We start from the raw sequence: 20,538 nt of genomic DNA, 5'->3' as shown, positions 1-20,538 counted from the left end.
TACATGGAAACTGAAAGACTGGAGGAGTTGGGGAGGGTTTAGTCAACAGGTTGAATCTGGGCACAGGTTGTCCTCACATGCAAAGCAGTCTGACAGATCTGTAAATCAAAAAACATGCCCAATGGACTTTGACTAATAAACATGCACTTCATTCTTGATGGCCCATACCACTGATTTCAATTAATTCACCACAATACTATAAGTTAATTTGCTTAAAATAGATCATCCTTGACAGTAAATAACAATTAAATCTGTAATGCAGATATTTCACTAGTATTTCTATTTGAGAATTAACTTAAATCCAGTGGAATAGAACTAAATACATTTACTTAAATACTATTTTAAGATACTTGGGCTTTACTTGAGTATTTTTGCATTATAAACTACTGCATTATAAACTACTCCATTACAGTACAGAGAAAAATATTATTATTTTTCCACCACAAGATTTATTTGACACCTGGAGTCACCAGTAACAGATTGAACATTTACATTAACAACATATGACATGTATGAGCTTATATACCTAAATTTTTGCTTTAAAATTAATTTCCCTTGCACGTTTACTAAATTTGAGACCTTCACTGTTAAATCTCCTTGAGCTGATGCAACAAACCCAAACTTTAATATTAATGTTCACTTTCTTGCCGTTTGGCTTGTATTTGAATGATGCATTGCAAGTAAGCCATAACAGTCACTGTCCAGAAGATGGCAATCATCAGTTGCACAGAATCTGTGGTTATATCTATATTCATTATGAACCTGACTCCAACTTGGACTCAGTGGCAGCTGGTAGAGGAGCACACCTAGGCTGGAAAATGTGTCACTTTGTTATGCTCATAATTGTCCAGATGTACTGATCAATAATACTGATTAAATCCCACACAGTTCATCAGGAGTGAAGCTCTACTGGAGTCATCTCTAATACGAGTTTTTGCACAGAAAAGAGTCAAGTCAAGATTTTTAACTCGCAAACAATGGAAAATAAGTTTCTTATTTTGCTGGTTTGTTTCATTCAATGAGTTGTGTGAACTCTCAGTCATTCAAATCAAAACACCTCAAAGTTTATAAGCTCTGAAAATAAAAAGTAGACATTTTAAGTTGAACAAACTCGAAATTAATAAAATGAGTAGATTCCAGTGTGTGATGCTTTACAGTGAACATTACCTGCAGTAACAATCAAAACATGATGAAGGAGGTGTGTTGCACACAGTAATTTCACAGGTTTCCAGCAAACTGCTTTATTTCTAAATAGTAAAAATATCCATATATTAAATACAATAAGTCTATGGAGACAATTGCTGTGCATGTGACCTCAACTGTTAGTAAATGGGGAAATAATGAACCTACCATGTAAAGGGGGGCGGGGGCAACAAGCTATTTTTACCTGGGGGGGCTAAGAAGGTTAATCCGGCCATGTGGACAGTATATTGTGACCTGTTCTTCTGTTTATCTGCAGAACGTACAACTTTATCTTGGCTGCACGCCGGATGTGATGAAACTCTTTATTGCCAGTGACGTCAAACACTTCAGCCGGTAACGTGATGACGTCGTTATTTTAACGACCCCGTCAGAGCGGCGGAGGACGGAGCCGATGAATGAGCCGAGCGGGGCTGACAGAGAGCAGACAGGCCGGGGTGGACGAGAGGATGAGCCGGCCGATGGAGCATCAGCACCTGCACCTTCTTCTGTCATCGCCTGGATCTGAAATTCAGTGAGAGATAAGGCGAGGACCGGCGTAAACCATCAATAAATAATCTGTCGGAGGATGTGATGCCGGAGCCAGGAGCATGCACCGACGGCTCTCTGCCTTTTCTCTAGGAGCGGAGGAGACGAAGCCCTCTCCTGCGAGAAGATGTCCGCTTTAGAGGACTTATTCTGCGGCTGTAAAACTCGCTAATCTTGGACGGGAGTTTGATGGCACGGCGGACGGTGAGGACGAGCCAGCGACTGACCCCGGGATTTCTGAACAGTCGGCTTCTTGAGATTGAAGGTTGAATGTTGAACGATTTGTTTTTTATTTTTTTTATTTTTCGGTGTTTCTACGTTTACCGTCTCTAACGGTCAGATTTTTCCCAGCGCACACCAGCAGCCGTTAACGGACCGCGGGTTAGCAACGGATGGATAACGTTAAAGCTTTTATTTTCGACATTTTAACTTTGTTTTTTGTTTGTTTTTTTAAAGACAGCTTCAGCATTACGAGTTTAATTTGGCTATAAACCACACTGCCTGTCCCGTCAGCCAGAGTTTAGCTCGTTAATCCTCCCTTGGGCATAACTGAGGAGTTTTATTTAGCTAGCTAACGGTAGCGACTAACTGCCACAGCCGGAGAGCTGCCGTGTGTTCTCGGTCATCATGCATGCACCGACACGTTTGCTCGGATGAAACCAAGCCAGCACCCCCACCAAAATGTACCCAAGGGCATACCAACACCACCACCACCACCACCACTAACAACAACAACAGCAACAAGCCATGTCGGACTGAAAACAGCACCGTGGCTCCGCCGACCGTGAAGTCACAACAGCAACCAGAGCGGCTCGTTACTAGTCGGGGAGAGAGGGGATCAAAAAGCTGAAGCTAGCCTCCAGCCTGTTCACACCGCCCTCAAGAGACCACCGAGAGGAGCATTTTCGACCCAATCTAGCCACTAAATCCAGCAAAAATGGGGTAGGTAACATGCAGCACAGTGAAACGTCAAGCTGTAACTGGCATTCAACATGACTGACTTTGTGATTTTGGGTTTGTGAGCAGCCCTTGAAGCAGATTTCAACAGTGTACCAAAGCTAGCCACCTATTGCTAAGTGTATGAAGTACTCCTGTCATCCCTGGTCACCTTGGCAGTACATGAAAATGCTTGTTAAAAAAACTGCCCAGGATACAACACTGAACTACTGAGAGCAGCAGCTGTCCATCATAATGTCCACTCACAGCTGCCATACACTGACATTTCAGATTACAGAAGCCAAAAGATTAGGCTGTAATGAAGCAGGCTACTCTTGGTGAAATGATGACTGAGAACAAGTCAAAGCAGTGTATATTATAATACAATATGATTAAGATTGTGTTTGGAAAGTCAGATCTATGCATTATTGTTTTTTTCCACCTGTCCCAAGAAAGATAAATAGCTGATAAAAAAGATAATTACTTTTGTGCTGCCAAAGAGAGGGATAAACCTCTTTAAATCAGCCTCAGGCAGTAATGATCTCTCCTGCACTTGGCTCCTGTAATGTAATGCATGTAGCTGGACCTGCAGATATATGGCGATTCTCCTGATCAAGAGCGACCTAGTTCTTACTCCAGATGAAAGCAGATGATGTAGCATGTGATTGGTTTGTTGTCATATTGTGATTGGAGGATGGGGTGGGGGGTGAACTGCTTACCTCCTCATGCAAAGCACATCCTCTGTAATTCTCAAGGCCAATGGTTATAATCCAGTCAACAGTCAGTTCCTCAGACACAGAGAGGGAGCGTGTCCTATGTGTGCCCTTACCCCGTAATTAGCTAGGCAGGCTTGGCTGTTCTGACAAGTACTGCAGCGTCTATTCTTGTATAATAGATGATTGTAAACAAGCTGTCCTCCCGAAACTTGGCCCTTGGAATAAAACTGTGTCCAGGAAATATTTTCTTCTTCACTGGTCAGGCCAGCAGGTCAGAGATTGATTTACAGTCAGTCTGTATTCAGTGAAAACAGGAACATATTCTGGGAGGACAGTAGTGACTGACTGTTGTCGCTTTAATTCATGTGTGATAATGTAGGAGTTGTAGGTGAGCACACATCAGATAAAATAGACCACATGAAAAGATCTTAGTAGTTTATTGAGAGATTGATCTGATTGATTGTCAGAAAAATAATCTGCAACTATTTTGATAATCAATTCAAGATAGTGAAAAAGATTTCAGTTTCTTAAAAGAGAGGATTTGCTGCTTTTTTCTTTTTCACATTTGTTTGTCAAACTGAATATTTGGGGGTTAATGAACTTTTGGTCAAACAAAACAAGACATTTTATGCCGTCACCATCAGCTCAGTAAAAATAGTGAAATTGATGCCAAACATTTACTAATTCCAGCCTCTCAAATAGGAGGATTTTCCACCTTTATTTGTCATATATCACTCTAAACTGAATGTGATTCAGTGTGATTAAGTCAGGACAAGTGAAACAGGGAATAAATATGAAATAAAATACTTAGAATTTATAAAGTTAAATAGAAAACACATGAAAACAAGACCTTATACCAAATCCATAACTCAGGAAACGGGCAAGTGTTATTTCTGGTATTTTTTACCTTTGTTTGATAGCAACTGTAGAGAGGAAACAGGAAATGAGTGGAGAGCAAAGCTGGACTCGAACCAGGGGCGTTGCAGTTAGATGGTTAATCCCTACAGCTACAACTAATAAAACTATTTTCATCATGAATTAATATACTGATTGCGAAACACCACAATGTCCTAGAGCCCATTGAAACCTCAGTAAATGTCTTGTTTGATCATGATTATTATTTTTGAAATAATTCAAGTGAGTATCAGTGTGGAGGAGAGGCACAATGCATTTACAAATCCAGACATTTGAAAAGTCAGGACACTTCTTTATCTCAGGTACATTTAGTTGTGATGCTAGTGATGAAGTGATGGGTACAGGAGCTGTGAGGCCTCTTTATGACGGATAACATTTGCTAGAGAAACGCAGTAATATGACTCAAGGTTCACATGTTCTCAGCATGATTGTGTAGGGTCGTGCCAACTCTTCCCATAACTCTTTAATTTCTCTTTTGATTCTTGTAATTTTCGATTCAAGTCAAAGAGAAGTGACCTCAAAAGGCAAAGGATATTCTTTAACTTTTTTTTTTTTAATTTTTTGACAAAGAGGAGGAAGAGGTGGATAAGGTGGAGAAATTGTACAAGAAAAAAAGGACTGAAAGTGTCAGCCAAAATCGTCTGTGCATATAATCATATAAACACACGCTTTCCTCTCTCTGCCTCTGAGAGCTCTGAGAGCTGTGGATGGCATATGGGTGTTTTGGACGGGAGGTCTTCGCCTTGCCAAGACCCTGCTGCCTCCCTCTGCGAGTGGGTTAACCGACAGGGACACCGGGATCGGATTGGGCAAGAGAGCATGTGGGAAGGACAGGGAGAGACAGAGTTGGAGGATGTTCACGGCTCATGACCAGCCCTGAGTCACATGGGCTGTTTCCATGACGACGCAGGCAGCAGCTAAGTTAGTAATGCAGGGTTATTTTTCCTGTGCTTACAGCCGTCAGTGTTTTGACAGACGGAGAGTTTTTCTCCTGTTGTAGTCAGATTATTCAGATCTTTCCTGCTGTTTGTCTATATATTCCTTCATATACTGTGCAGCCTTGTTTAGTCTTAAGAGTGTGAACTAGACCTGAAATGATAAGAAGGTTAATTGAAAATTAGAAATATGGATTAACCAACAAAAAACTATAAACTCATTCATTATGGAGCTACAAAAATTGGTAGATCATTTAATTTGTCAATTGACAGAAAAAATCATTGGAAACTATTTTGATATTTTTAATCATTTCAGTCATTTTTCAAGCAAATATAGTGAAAATAGCAAAAATATTTGCAGATTTCAGCTTCTCAAAAAGAACATGCTGCTTTTCTTCATCACATATTTGGTCGAACAAAACGAGACATTTGAAGACGTTCCCTTCAGCTCAGCAAACGTTTCATAGACTTTTATAGACCAATGATATTTATCACTATGAAAAATAATCATTAGTTGCAGCCTTAAGATGTATTAGCAGGAAAAATGTAATGTTTGCAAACAAGAACTATTTGCAATTAAGTTGAGAAAAACAACAGTTGCATAAGAGCTGGGTTATAAAAAAATTATATTAAATTCTGAATTGCTTGGCATGACATTACACACCAGGGGGCCTTATGGTAAAATCACAGCCATCTCTAATCTAGAGAGCAGACATTTCAGAATAAAATTATTTTAGTTTAATAACTGCAGAGTAGAGCTTCTCATCTCATTTGTTTTACAGCTCAGCCAGAGAAAAAGTTTCCTTTTAAAAATTAACCTCTAATGAGTTCAGATTCTTCCATATATACTTAAATGAATATTAAAAAACAAATGAATGTATCATCAGAGACTCATAATTCTGAGACAACATTTTTCTCAGTGGCAAAACATTACAGCGTTAAAATTAAGATGCTGTGACACCAGTATAAATTAGAGCTGCAGCCCTAACTCACAGCGCTTAATAATTCAAGGTCGTGTCATCATCTTCAAATTAGAAATTAGAACAATTAGACAATGAATCCATTGGTCGATCAACAAAAACTGAATTAGCAAGTCACTGTTCAAGCAAAAATGCCAAACATTTGTTGGGTCGAATGTGAGGGTTTTCTGCTTCTCTCTGTTTTACATCATCATAAACTGAGCATTTTTTAGCTCTGAACTGTTGGTTGGAGAAAAAAAATCAATAAAAAAAATTCTCAGATGACCACAGTTTAAATGAATAAGGACAAAGGCAGAGGTTAAAGTTCATCATAAACTGTTACACGAAATGATTCCCAGCAGTCTCGTGAATCTAAGCTGCTGTCAGGGTAAATGTGTCATGGATCAACGAGGCTCAGTGTGCTGGGCGACTGATGGGCCACAGTTACATGTCCTGATGAAGAACATACTGTATGTAATCAGAGGCTAATCTGAACAAACTAGCCTTTCACTCACAGACAGTGCACATCTGTATGCCACCGTGCAAACACTGGTATCTGTGTGTGTGTATGTGTGTGCGCGCTCCTTCTGTTTTTGTGACTATATCTGCTGGTTGTAAGTAGAGAACTGCTGATTTGATAACATCTGTGGTCAGATTCCTCTGTCCAAGCACTTGTCATTGAGACTCGAATGCCACAGTACGTTTCATTGTGAAAAGGGATTATGGTCTAACAATCACCACACACTCTCGGTGAGACACACACCACGGGGGCAGATTTTGATCTAGGCCACGCTGTTGGACTAATGACACCATGAAATATAAAATGACCCGCTACAGTGTGATCAGAGCTGCCTCTTTTTAAACCCATGGGCAACTGAGAATTGAACACGGTGTTAAACAGCAACGCTGCATGTTTGTCACCAGACTAATTGAAGTTAGTGAATCCAGATAAGCACCTGAATCTGACTGATTTTCTCCATTGGAAATGATGTTGAAGCAGCATCATGTCTTCACTAAAACCAGCAGTTGGCTGAATTCACCTTCGTCTTCCATCCTTTTGAATTTAGAAATATGATAACCTGGTTTGTTCACCACAGAGTACTGACAGATGCGTATCTTCCTGGTCTGTGTCAGGATTGTTTTGTGTGTTAAATAAATACTATTGGTCAATATAATGTTAGCGTTTTTTTTGTTTGGTTTTTTTTAAACCCCTGAATCTTGACATTACTAGTGTTGAACTCTACACAGGTCAGCTGGTGAGGATGGTGACTTTGGCCTGGGACGGTGCAGCTTCAGCCTCACGGATCATTCACACATAACGGACGCAAAGTTGTTGTCTTCTTATGAATCAGTGCTTCTGGGGTCTGTTGTGTAGAGCGCCTAATTTACATACTCTGCTCCGACTAGTCAGTTGTTTTGTGAAGTTTCCCCTGACGCCAAGACACAGCAACATTTTTGGGGACTTGTTTCCACACGTCGTTCTTTTCGGTGTCCCAGTAATTCATTAAAGACTTGTCGCAGAGAACCGGGAGTGAAATGAGAGGCTGCTTCTGTCCACCTCTGTCTCAAATCAAGACCCCATTGTTTCAAAGATTACTAAGAATTTGGATGGTAAATCTGTCACTGTTATCACTGTACACTGCGTAATTACCACATACATGACCTTTCAAACTTGTCCCGAACACACCCTGATAGATAAAAGGGAAGTCTTCTGTAAGCAAATCATGTCTTTATGATCATCACTGACTCACGCTAAACCTCCCTAGCAAAGACAAATGTAGTTGGTGCAAACAGAGCACGAACTTACCTCAAACTTTATTTTCATCTCTTCTCCTTTCTTGGTCTGAACTTACTCACCCATTTACTGTGCTACATAAATATCCTACGTAATTAACATGCATATTAATATTTATAGTACAGTATATTCTTACCATCTCCATCGTTGAGCTGCTAGTACACGCCCTCACATCTCTCTGATTAACTGTGTCTGTCTTTAAATAACATCTGCCAAGTCTCCACTCTGCTGGCTTAATTAACACACTGAGACGTGACGAGAGGTTGCCACGGAGGGGAACAATCGCTGTGTCCCGGAGGAGACCTGGGACGCTCTGCTCCCAGCCAAGCAATCAAATCTGGTGTCCCTGGAAGACGGGCAGATAGACGTCTCAGGACCAGATTTATATTAAATGTGTCAAGATAAAGAGACGGTTTTAGTCCTCAGCCGGGAAAAAAAAAAAAAGTTTTATCTGATTTTAGAAGCTTATTGACTAATTTCCGTAGCTGCTGTGTAGGATCAAGGGCCTTCTTGTTTATTTTTGTCCTTGTGACAGAGGTGTGTGAAAGAGGATCTCAGTTATCTGTGACTCGATGCCAGCACTGGAAAGGAAGTGATCATGCTTTGCATTCTGGGTACCCATTTTGCATTTTGAGTCCTGTGTCGGATATCGGTACCAATTATATCACTAGCTGCATTTTTTTTAATCTTTTTTTTTTTTTTAGCCATGCAAGCACTCGATGGACGATCAGGTCAATTGGTCCTCCACTTTGGTTCGGTTTGAAATACAATTATTGGATGGATTTGCTTTTTTTTTTTTTTCCTAGATGTTCATGGTCTGCAGATGATGACTCCTGCTGACTTTGGTCGACCTCTGGCTTGTCCTGTAGCGTCACCATGAGACATTTGTGGTGGTGAATGAAAAGTTTCAGCAAGAATAAGAAGGTTTGAGATGAAACGTTGCAGACAACAGGATGAGGTTCAGTGTCTTTGGTGATCCCTTCACTTTCAGTCTAGTGCCATCATCACACAAGATTTTTGTTTGTTGTTAATTGTTACGGCTGAAAACAATTAGTCGATGGACAGAAAATTAATGCCTAAAATTAGATGGATCCAGCTCCTGCAGTTTGAGGATTTGCTGGACCACTGGTCAGACAAAACAAGAGTTTTGACCTTGGTTTAGGGAAAGCTGCCATGGCCATTTTTTGCTACTCTGTCACTTTACAGAGCAAAAAACTAATAGATCAATTGAATTATTATTATTTGTAATTGCATCCTGAATTTTTGTGCTCACCATTTCAATATTTTCATTCATTCAGCAAATTACTTTCAAAATAAGACGATCCAACGTATGGTGTAATTGTCCTTTTTATATTGTAAAGCTTGATGATTATTCCAACAATTCTATAATGTCCTTTTTATATATTTTTGTCAATCTGTGCTTCTTGTGAGCTGGAGAAAATGACTTGTTCATGCATCAGTTCTACGCTTTAATATTCTGAGGGAAAATGGCAAATTGGGACATTTCCAAACAGAGCCTGTACATCTTCAGGCAAAAATCTGCTCTGAGTTTCTGTGGATTTCCATGAGCATGCAGACCACAACCAGACATTTATAGCTTGTTTTAGTTTTAATCCAGGACCCTGGCAGCTTTTCATCCGTAGCGGTGTCTGGAAGCTGTCCAGAGCCTGCTGATCTCTGTACGTTGGAACAGGTGCTTCCAGGTCACCTTTGTTATCGTCGCCTCACTTCATCCTCTCTTCGCCAGGGTGGTCAAGTTTGGCCTGCGCACACTCACACATACAAGGTGTCAAATATACTCTGACACCTTGTCGCTTTCCCAGCAAAACTCATTGGAGCAGGACTCTGAGCTGCCCCCCACCCCCACCTCCAAAGGTGCCACTGGTGTGAAAGCAGTGTTCAAAATGAAATGAGTGACACCCAGACTCTGGCAGCGGCTCCACAGCTGCACCTGCCAAACAAACATGGAAGTGTACCAACTGTGTGCACAGCATCGATCTGCGCTCCAATCAGTCAACCTGTGGTTTGTAAATCACTCTGATCCTCGCTTTGTCATGCAAGTTGCTCAGCAACTGCACCAGCATCGAATCAAGAGTGATCGAGAGTCTCTGCCGTGGTTTGTGACAACCTCTAAACCTTTGCCACCGATGTGTAGGCTCTGAGGTTTACCTGTCATCATCTCTGAGACAGTCCTCGTGATGGTTGTCCGTGTCTGTGTGGGCACTGTTCAGCCGTGTTATTTTAGAAGGAGAAACAAATTAGCATACATGGCCTGTCTTTTGCTGCTTTTAAAAATGCATAATTCCTCCCAGATTTTTATCTCAGCCGCCCACACGAGGCAGGAGGTTTCAAGAAAGTCGCCCCCGTCTCTGTCTCTGTCTGTCTCTTTCCTCCTCTGCCTCTCCTGCATCCAGGTTACATGCTGCATTTCTTATTCAAGGCTTTTTTTTTCCTAACTTTTTTTTTTTTTTTAAACAGTTATTCTTTTCAAGTCAACATCAGTGTTGCTCCCTGGAGTTAGATGCAGCAGTGTTCCAGCAGAGTGAATATCATTAAGGATGCTTAAATCTCAGCATTGAGATTGTTTGTATGATATTATTACTTTATTTCAAGCATAAATCAGTTTTAATATACTTACATCACAGTGGTTTGTTTGTGTTTTGGAGCAAGTCTATATTATGGAGCTTACTTTAATATTTGCAGATTTATTAGATTTTATTTTAATGTTTTATTTCTGATGCCAAGTCATTTTTTTGCAGACATGAAGAGAACAGAATATGTTTATCTGGCCTTGTTTGCCACTTAATAATGTGACAGGTGAAGAGGGAGACTGTGTGCATGTGTTTAACACTTCTGTGTACATTGTGTTTTTTTTTTTTTTCTTTTCCTCATCGAGTCACTGGTAGTGCAACAACGCAGCAGGAGAGTTAATTATGGATGTGTTGGGATCTGGGAAACTGTGTCTCTCACCTTCCTGTGATGAATCCAATCCTTCAGTACTTCCTCTTTTCCTTTCCTCAGCATAATGTTAGAGATTTGATGTGGAGCTTTATCCACGCATTTGCTTTTGTGTCTCTTAGCTGTCTTAGTGAACAGCAATGTGAGTCTTTTGGTTGATGGGTCCACCACTTTTATCAGTCTCAACTGTTGATTGGATTGTACAGACATTCATGTTCCCCAGAGGATGGATCCCATTTCCAGTCCTGGTCCTTGTTTCCCGTTTTATCTATATCTGTGTAACCAAAGTTTGTTTTTCCTCCTCACAGTCCAGCGTTTCAGTGACTCACTGCATATTTAAGGCAGCTTGACCACAGAGTTAAAGCCTACAGTAAAACCAGACACTGACTGTTCCATCTCTCCTTCCTTTCTCCTCTCTTTCTTCTTCTTCTCTCTCTCTCCCTGCAGAGAGCAGCCCATCTTCAGTACACGGGCCCACGTCTTCCAGATCGACCCAAACACCAAGAAGAACTGGGTTCCCACAAGTAAACACGCTGTCACGGTCTCCTACTTCTTCGACAGTACCAGGAATGTATATCGAATCATCAGCCTGGATGGATCTAAGGTGTGTGTGAGCCCAGAACGGTGTTGGTGTGTTCACGTCTCTGTGCTGTTTCTGCCCTTTTAAAGACTCCCAGTTTTCTTCTGCCACAACCGCAGCTGGTACTAATTTTATACTAATTCATTATGTTAAATTGACCAATCAGCAGCTTCTCAGTGCTCAGTTCTTCACAACTCAGAACTCTGTCTCAACCAAAGCAAACCTGTGAATGTCACAGAGATCAATATCCCGTGTGTTTTGGCTCATATTGTCATTTTAAAGGCTGCATTGCTAATAAATGATAAAGTCTTCTGAATTTAGCCCATAGGGATCAATACAGTTTGAACTATTGGAAACATTTGTTTTTGTCAATACTTCCCACCTCCACACTCAGCTCGTCTGACTTGTTTGCCTCGGCCTGGCCTCTCTGTGCTGAGGCGGTGAAGGGGTGGTCGGGCCTGTCATATCTATGTGGCAGTGATTATTTTAGTCTTGAGAGAGGTGCAGGGGTGGAGTTAGCACGGTTATGTAAGGGCCTCTCTGGGTGACTGCGTCTGTTGTTGAAGTAGCAAGTTTGCTGTTCTGTCTTCAGCTGGAAATAGCAGAGATTGGGTGGGCTGGTGCTGGAGGACATTACCATCCAGACAACAATGAGTCTTCTCAGCAGAGAAGAAGAAAACAAACAGAGACAGATGCCACACGGAGACAAGTCTCTCTGATTGTGTTGCTTTCTAAAGACCAGGAGTGAGAAAACTTTGGAAATGTTTTTTGTAATGAAAATATGGCGGATCCCCTAAACCTGCTTAATGATCTGACCCCGTAACCAAAGATTTTCTTTTCTTGTATTAGAATATTTAGTGATGAATAATTTCTTTAAGGTTTCCTGGAAAGTAGATTGACTGCAGTGAAGTTTACAGGAAAAAGTTATTAGTTCAATTAGTTGAGTTTATTGTTGACTTCCAGATGAATTTCCACTGAAGAAATTGCTCAGTTTAAACCCCAGTGAATATTTATTACTCACTCATTTATTATTAAAAACTAGTTCACAAGCTCTCCTCTGAATAAAAGTCTCAAAGTTTAGAAATAACAGGAAGTTACCAACCAGAAGAACCAACTGATCCCTCTCTATTTTATCTGTAATTACTACAAAATGATGTGGTTCTTTCCAGGAAATATAATTTAATCGTTTGGAAATAAATATGAATTTATGGATCTGTAAAATAAACCATTGCCAGATATTTTAAACATTTAAACTAAAAAGCAAGAAGGAAGTGTAAAAAATCAAAACTGTATTAAACTACTGTAAATAACTTTAATTGTATAAGTAATAAATATAATTATATTCTGTTATTACTATACTGTTATTATAGTTAATTACAGTTTGAGATACTTTTGTGTGGCTCACTCGTGTGTGTTTTGTCCTCCCCAGGCCATCATCAACAGCACCATCACCCCCAACATGACATTCACCAAGACGTCACAGAAGTTTGGCCAGTGGGCCGACAGCCGGGCGAACACCGTGTACGGCCTCGGCTTCTCGTCTGAGGGCCACCTGGTCAAGGTGAGGGCAGGAAACACACCCACACTGTGGCCCCAAGACAATGATATTAATACAACAGTGTCTGCTCGTTTTCTGTTTGTGTCCAGGCTGTAGTTCTGTGAGGGCCTGAAAACAGGACAATAAAACATGTTCACAACATCAGATCTTCTTGTTGTTTAATTACGGGTTGTTTGCCGCCTTAATGTTGCTCGGCTAGTGAGTGTTTTCAGTCCAGGTCCGTCAGGCCACGTCCACACTGCTACGTTTCAGTTTACAAACTCATCTCTTTTGATATGTTGGAGTTTTCAAGCGCCTAAATCAGAGACTGTTGGAAACACTGGTGACCCCGTTTTAGACAGACAAAAACGGAGACCTTTGGAAACATTGACATAGACACCCATGGAGGGAGATCATTTCTGATATGGAGCTAAAATGTTCATCTGGGTGGAGATAGTTAAAATGTAAGGTAATAGTGTGGACGTAGCCTTATTAATTAGTCCTGAAAGTTTTTTCGTTAGCCCAGTTTAACCTGCAGGAGTTAATGAAATCTTGTCTAACTGAGGCAAGTCACGACGACTGAAAATGAGTCTGTTCAAAACAAGTGTTTACTGCAGAAATGAACCAGGGAGAAAATGTGTCAAACAGCCAAGAATCACAGCTGTCACAGAGGATGAGCTCAGAAATGATGCTTCAACAGTCTGACAGGACAGAGTGTGAGTCTGTGACATGAAGATTCACTCATGTGGGTTTTATGTATTAACTGTATTTTAAAGAGAAAAGGCTTCAGTGATAAAGACTCTTCTCTCCTTAGATTAACAGTATCTCAAGGAAACTGAGGACGAGTGTAGAAGTGTTTCCTGTCCTCAAACAGATGTTGGAAAGAGGGGGCTTGTCTTATCATCAGTTGTATCATATTCGTTCCTCCTGTTACTTTTAGTTTGCAGATAAGTTTGCTGAGTTCAAGGAGGCAGCGCGGTTAGCAAAGGAGAAGTCTCAGGAGAAGATGGAGCTCACCAGCACTCCCTCTCAGGTAACAGACTCCATCACCGCCATTTAAAACCACACTTTAAAGAGAGGAACTCACAGATGGGTTTGAAGTTTACAGACCATGCAGGATTCACACACGGCAAGGGGGTAGAAAGTATTCAGACTTCAGGATATCACAGGATTTAATAAAGTGATTGATAAATTGATCAGCTACACTGGCTCTTAAAAAGAGACGCTGCACATACATTTGAGATTTTTGTTTTTTCTCTGAAATATTACAATTGTAACAACGTGATCTGTGGTCACCAACTCACACAAGACACAAATGTCTTTTTTCAAAATAAAACTACACATTTTAAAGTGGCCTTTTACTGTGACCAGCCCAGTTAACACCTGTGCAACAGTCATGCTGTGTGGTCAGCATCTGGATACGTCACACCTGTCAGGTGGATGGATGGATGAAAGGAGAAAAGCTCACTAACACAGATTTAAACACATTTGTGAAGAATATTTTAGAGAAAGACAAAGACTTTGATCTTTAATTAAAAAAATGAAAAATAGGAGAAAAAAAAAATCTGTACAGTGTAAATTTCTCACCAATCAGCACCAGTGATATTTGATTAATGGAAAGATCTTTGGCTTTTATTAGATAAGTGTCATTCCAGCTTGTAATTCATACTAACCTGACTCATGTGTGTCACACTTGATTAAGTTTTCCATGTAGTATCTACACTAATTCATGTTAATATGTTAATAAAGGTGGTAACAAGCCTCCTGACATCACCAAAGTTAACTGCCAGCCTGTATGAACCACTGCTCATTAGAAATAGATGAGAAATTAATGTGATTATGTACGAAGGCTCCTTCATCACAGCTTACAGGTCTTGTTGTAACGAGTTGTTGTACATTTCGCTCACATGATGCTGCTCCAGCCACTGAGCGAACACCGTGTGGCTTGTTTTACCTCCTTTGCTCTCCCTAATGATTCCTCCTCAGGGTGGCGCTGTAAAAAGGAATGTGTTGTCAGTCAACAAACCTGGTAAAAAGAAGGTAAAAAGAAGTGGAAAGAATCATTTTCATGACTCTGATCCAGTGGCCCCTTTTCCCCCAGTCTTACCCTCAGTAAATGGTACAAACTCCCCTCTGGTGTCTCCGCTGCAGCATTTGTTCTGTGGGACTGAAATGTTCTTTAAACTGTGAGAGCACAGTGATGGATGTGACAGCCCAGACTTATCATTTATGTCATTGTTTTGGTTTAATAGGCCGGTCTCTCTTTTTGGGGGCCACCCTGTCATCAGTCTTTAACAACCTCGTCTGTCATCCTGATGTCACATTAACAACCAGAGGAACCCCGTCTCCCGAAACCTCCCACCAACGACCACCCTCAGTTCTCCTTTCATGCTCTCATAAAGTGACAGTCGGCTGTAATCAGGGACGTTTGAGCCGCTGCCAATCATGAGTGACAACCATTATACATAAATGAATAAATAAGGGACATGGTGTCATTAGAAAAAAAGATGTTGTCACACTCTGAAATATGTGTGAATGCAGTCAGCGAAAAATAATGTAAATATTTCTGAGACATTTAAAGATGGACTGATGAAAGCTGCCTCGGCTCTTTCAAGCTTTTAACAGTCCAGCACTTTAAAAAGAACAAATGCACAGACTGAAAAGTTGATGCTATTTAAGGTTGATTTTGTGTCCAGTATCCACGAGGAGTCTTAACAGCACAAACTCTTATCAAAAGGCTCATAACTCAGCAGAAGACCCCTGTTCATTTTTGAGAGCATGGAGTCATTAACACTTTGTCACATAAGATTTGTTGTGTCTGAAAATGCAAGATCAAAGGACTAATTTGATATTTTTGGGAAAGATGCTGATTCTCTGTCTTGCACAGATGGAAATCGACAACACTCTCAATGTCTGTAGCTGCAGCCAGCAGCTGCTTAGCTTAGCTTAGCATAAAGACTAGAAACGGGGGAAAACAGCTAGCCAATGTTAGCAAAATCTTCCTACCAGCATCTCTGAAACTCAGTAATCAACATGTCAATCATGATATAATGTGTTAATTAATGAGTAAGCTTTAGTGGTGCTGTAGAGCCAGGCTAGTAGTTTCCCTCAATTTCCAGTCTTTATGCTAAGCTAAGCTAAATGGCTGTTGGTGCCATATTCAACAGACAGACACGAGAGTGTCATCATTCCTCTCATGTCGCTCTCAGTGTGAAAGCAGATAAGAACGCTGCCCAGACTGATGATGATGATGATGATGATGATGTTTTTTGTTTCACCGCTGTGCCAATCAGGAGTCTGCTCCGGGTGATCTGCAGTCACCTTTGACCTCTGAGAGCATCAACGGTACAGACGATGAGAGAGTCGCACCAGACACACCTGAACACACTGAAGCCAGAGCAGAGCCTTCCCAGAATGCACTGCCCTTCTCACACAGGTAAACACACAGCCAGGTAAACCTGAGGTCAGAGCGACGAAGCAGAGTGTTAAACATCAACCAACAGGTCTGATTGATTCAGTTCCCTCGTGTGAAATGACTTTTTACGATCACAGCAGTGTGAACGAGGGCGTTACTTGTCCGTTGACACCTCTTGGGAGCGCTGATTTAAAATGAAATTGGCACAGTGCAGCAACAGAGCGCTGCAGCTCCCGTTGAAGATGTCGATCCATTCATTCATTATTAATCTGCTCCCCAGGCCTCCGGACAGTATTAAAGCATTACATTAAAACACTACACTCATGCTTCCTATTAATTATACACCACTGAAATGAGTGGAGACAGTTCTGCACTCCACGTCGGCCGATCCCGCTCTGAGGTGTCGGCTGTGCTTTAGGGGATATTAATGCAGCAGAAAAACTGGCTTTAAGAAAAGCTTTAAAGGTCCCATAGATTACACTTTAACAGTGTTTTATCTGAAGTGTTGATCTCCATAAGAAGATACATCTGTGGTTTTAAGAACCAAAAACCATCTCACTGTAGTTTTACAGCCTCTCTCAGGCTTCTCTCTGGAGCTCTAGTAACAACAGATCTTTGAGCCAATCAGAAGAGAGGATCTGAGCCTGATCTTTTATTTTCTGAGTGATCTGATAAAAATCTAGCAGATTTCAGGTAAACTCTCAGAGAAACCACATCCTGCAAGGTTGGGTGGTGGGTCCAGGTGGGCGGGGCTTGGGGCATGGCTTCTTTTTTTTAATCCAGTCTTACTCCCAAGTCACCTTGGGCTTCAGGAAGTTGTGACTTCTTGACCTGCTGACACTCTGTCGCCACATCTTTCCAGTTCATCCAGCATCAATAAGCACTGGGAGGCAGAGCTGGCGGCTCTGAAGGGCAACAACGCCAAACTGACAGCGGCTCTGCTCGAGTCCACGGCCAACGTCAAGCAGTGGAAACAGCAGCTGGCGGCCTATCAGGAGGAGGCGGAGAGGCTACACAAACGGGTATAAAACACACCGAAGCAGAACAAAATCAGACTTCAAAGAACACATCTGAGTTGTTATTATTCATTTTGTAATTGTTGTTTCCCAGGTGACGGAGCTGGAGTGTGTGAGCGGTCAAACGACGGTGATCAAATCTCAAAAGACAGAACTTAACCAAACGATAGAAGAGCTGGAGCTGGCTTTGAAGGCCAAAGAGGAGGTGGGTTAGTGAACTGTGAGCTCTTATAACACACACATCTTATTGATCCTGATATTTATTATTATTATTATTATTATTATTATTATTATTATTATTATTATTTATTTTATTTTTTTGTAATGACTTCCAGGAATTAGAGAGACTTAAAGCGGAGGTGGAGAGCGCCAGTGAGTTTCAGTCTCAAAAAGACTCCCTGACACAGAAGCTCCAGGTGAGTAAAGCTCTGTGCTGACATGTACATGTTGTTGCTAACGCTGCGCTCACATCACATTCTACAGACCGTGAATATGAGAGAAAAAACTCAGGCTCCACATACAGTGTAGTTTGTGAAAAGACCAACAGCAGTGTCCACAAACTGGAGCCGAATGGCTGCAAAGTCATGTTATTTCCTGAAAAATTAATATTGAAATAAGGTTTTTTTTTTGTGTCAGGACACAGAGTCGAGGAACCAGACGCTGGAGGCTCAGCTGAGCGACCTGGAGCAGCGTCTGGAGAGCAGCCAGCAGGAGAGAGAAGCCTTTCGCAAGAGTCTGCGCTCCCTGCTGGAGCTGCTGGACAGCAAGATCTTCGAGCTGACGGAGCTGCGGGACACGCTGACCAAGCTCATCGAGGGTAGCTAGAGAGACAAACACACCACCAACACCACCAACACCAACACAGCAGCCAGTGCTCAGAGAGCCACTCTAAAGAAGACACCACCTGCATGTTGGCACTCACATTCTCACCGACATGTAAAACAACTTGAATTCTTTTTTTTTCTTCTTCTCACGATACGTGTAAAAGAGTATGTTTACACACAACTTTATGCATTAGCGGTACACACATTTTGCTACGTCCACATCGTTTACAATCAGCCAAGTGAAGAGGGCTTTGCTTGGGCCATGCCTTCCCTCCGCTCCACTCTGGATTATTCTTGACTCTCTGACGACAAAAACTCTGAATGAATCCGTTTTAATTTTTTTTTTTTTTTTTTTTCTCTTGAATATCATTCTGTTTGAGCGGACGTTACATTTTCTGTTTGCTTCTCGCTCCCTCATTTATTGAGACTTTCTGAGCTTCGCTTCGGTGCATTTTGTAGTCACCTGGAGCCTGTGATTGTTCCCCATCTTCTTCTTTTTCCTCTTCCTCACGAACAGTCACCGTCAGCCAAATGAAGAGTCAGACGGGAAGGACTTTTCTTACACTCTGAGATCAACCTTTTTTTTTTTTTTTTTTTTCTTTGTTATTTGAACTCTGGAGGGTCGAACGTGATGAAGAGGTGACTACCAGTGTTCCTCCTGTGACTGGAATCCACCGTGGGACTGCCAAAAAGGCGGAGGAGGACGACAGTATGTCTTATATTCTTATACAATATATGAGCAATACAAAAAGGGAGCATCAGAGGGTAAACAAACACTTTCCACTCTCACTTTCAGGTAATTTTACTCCTATCTTGGATAAACCACAAGCGAGGCGGGATTTTATTCAATAGTCTTTCTTTCTATATACTTTTTTTAAAAGATACTATTATAACAAACTCATAGTGCACTTGTAAAAATGGAGTTTGTGTGTGTGGGTGAATCAGATCTTGTTTTCTTTCCCTTATTGTTTCTGTTGCGACTTGAAGTGCAATGATTGAATCCTTTTTTTTTTTTTTTTTTTTTTTGTTAATTTATTTCTAAAATAACTGAAGAAAAAATTATGATGAAAGTTGTACAAAAGCAAAAATATCTTTATTTACATCTCGTTTTCACTTAATCTTTTTTATTGTCTGGTACGTGGGTGTTGAGTTAGTTCTGCTTTCAGAAAAACTGGCAATATTTTTGAACTGTTTCTCAAAGGAAGTGGAAAATCAAGCAGGCGATCAAGGGTTGGATTTGCAAAGAATTGTTGCTTTTTTGTTTTTTTCTTTTGCCAAATCTTTTCCTGTACAGATTTGAATTTTGCTGATGTTGCCTTTGGTACAGAGATGCATCAACGGTAGCTAACTAGTGGTACTTTTTCTTTTTTCTTTTTCTTTTTGTGGGATTTACTATTGCCAAAAATTCAGCAATGTTGAGAGGAACAGAGTATGTACACCTGTAGAACACTATTTAAGGGCTTGTTGTTGGTTCGGGTACATTTGGGAGACTTGAATGATTTTAGCAGTGACTTTATCACGATGAAAATTAAGAGTACTACAGCTTAAAAGGGAAAAAAAACATTTGAATTTTTAAATGTTGAGTATTACCACATGCTTAAAGACACAAATTGTAATTTTGAGTTTATAGTAAAACAAAAACAAAAGGAAATCGAGTCCTCGTGTCGTTCTTTCACAATCTGACAAGTATTTCATGAAGTGAGATTAAAGAATGAAGCAGATTTAGATAAGTCTGATTTAAGTTACTATGGAAACCTATCCATCCTGACTCACCTGGTCCAGGTCAGATTAGTTTTCAGGTTTGAACCATGTTCATGTTGTATCAGAGTATTGACTTATAAATAGCATTCATCATCCAGACTGTGATCAAAATCACACATCTGTGAAAGGTTTTGAAACTTAATAACACTGAAATACCTGAAAACATTTTCATATTGTTGTCCTAAAATTCTCTGAATTTTTTCTGCAAGGCAAGTTTGTTTACACAAGGCCGTTCAAAGTGCTTTAGAGGCATTTATGTACATTAAGATCACTTTAAAATTGCATTTAAAAACAAAATTGAATAAAAATATTTAAATACGTCATGTCAAGATTGCATAAAATCAGGTAAGTCCCAGTCAGGTTCATCATTTTTTGTGAGTGTTTGCAGTGCACTTGTTGTCAAATTGATGATGTTTCCAGAACTTCTTTGTTGATTTGCATGTTTTTTGTGTGGAAAAGTGAC

At 40.7% G+C, this 20,538-nt stretch overlaps 1 protein-coding gene across 1 annotated transcript; it reads left to right on the top strand.

Moving 5' to 3' along the window:
* The first annotated feature begins 937 nt into the window (after nt 1-937).
* LOC139611501 (homer protein homolog 1-like) lies at nt 938-19,350 on the top strand. Its single transcript, XM_071466234.1, has 9 exons — nt 938-2,670; nt 11,390-11,546; nt 12,952-13,083; nt 14,000-14,092; nt 16,353-16,495; nt 17,337-17,496; nt 17,585-17,695; nt 17,826-17,906; nt 18,127-19,350. Exons 1-9 carry the CDS (start codon nt 2,666-2,668, stop codon nt 18,313-18,315), a joined length of 1,071 nt encoding a protein of 356 aa, XP_071322335.1. The 5' UTR covers nt 938-2,665; the 3' UTR covers nt 18,316-19,350.
* The last annotated feature ends 1,188 nt before the right edge of the window (nt 19,351-20,538 follow it).

The sequence above is a fragment of the Trachinotus anak genome, unplaced genomic scaffold (assembly GCF_046630095.1).
Source record: "Trachinotus anak isolate AG129_WGS33_773 ecotype Australia unplaced genomic scaffold, CSIRO_AGI_Tana_v1 ptg000028l, whole genome shotgun sequence".
In the NCBI taxonomy this organism is placed as follows: Eukaryota; Metazoa; Chordata; class Actinopteri; order Carangiformes; family Carangidae; genus Trachinotus; species Trachinotus anak.
This window is presented reverse-complemented; position numbering and strand designations above follow the sequence as displayed.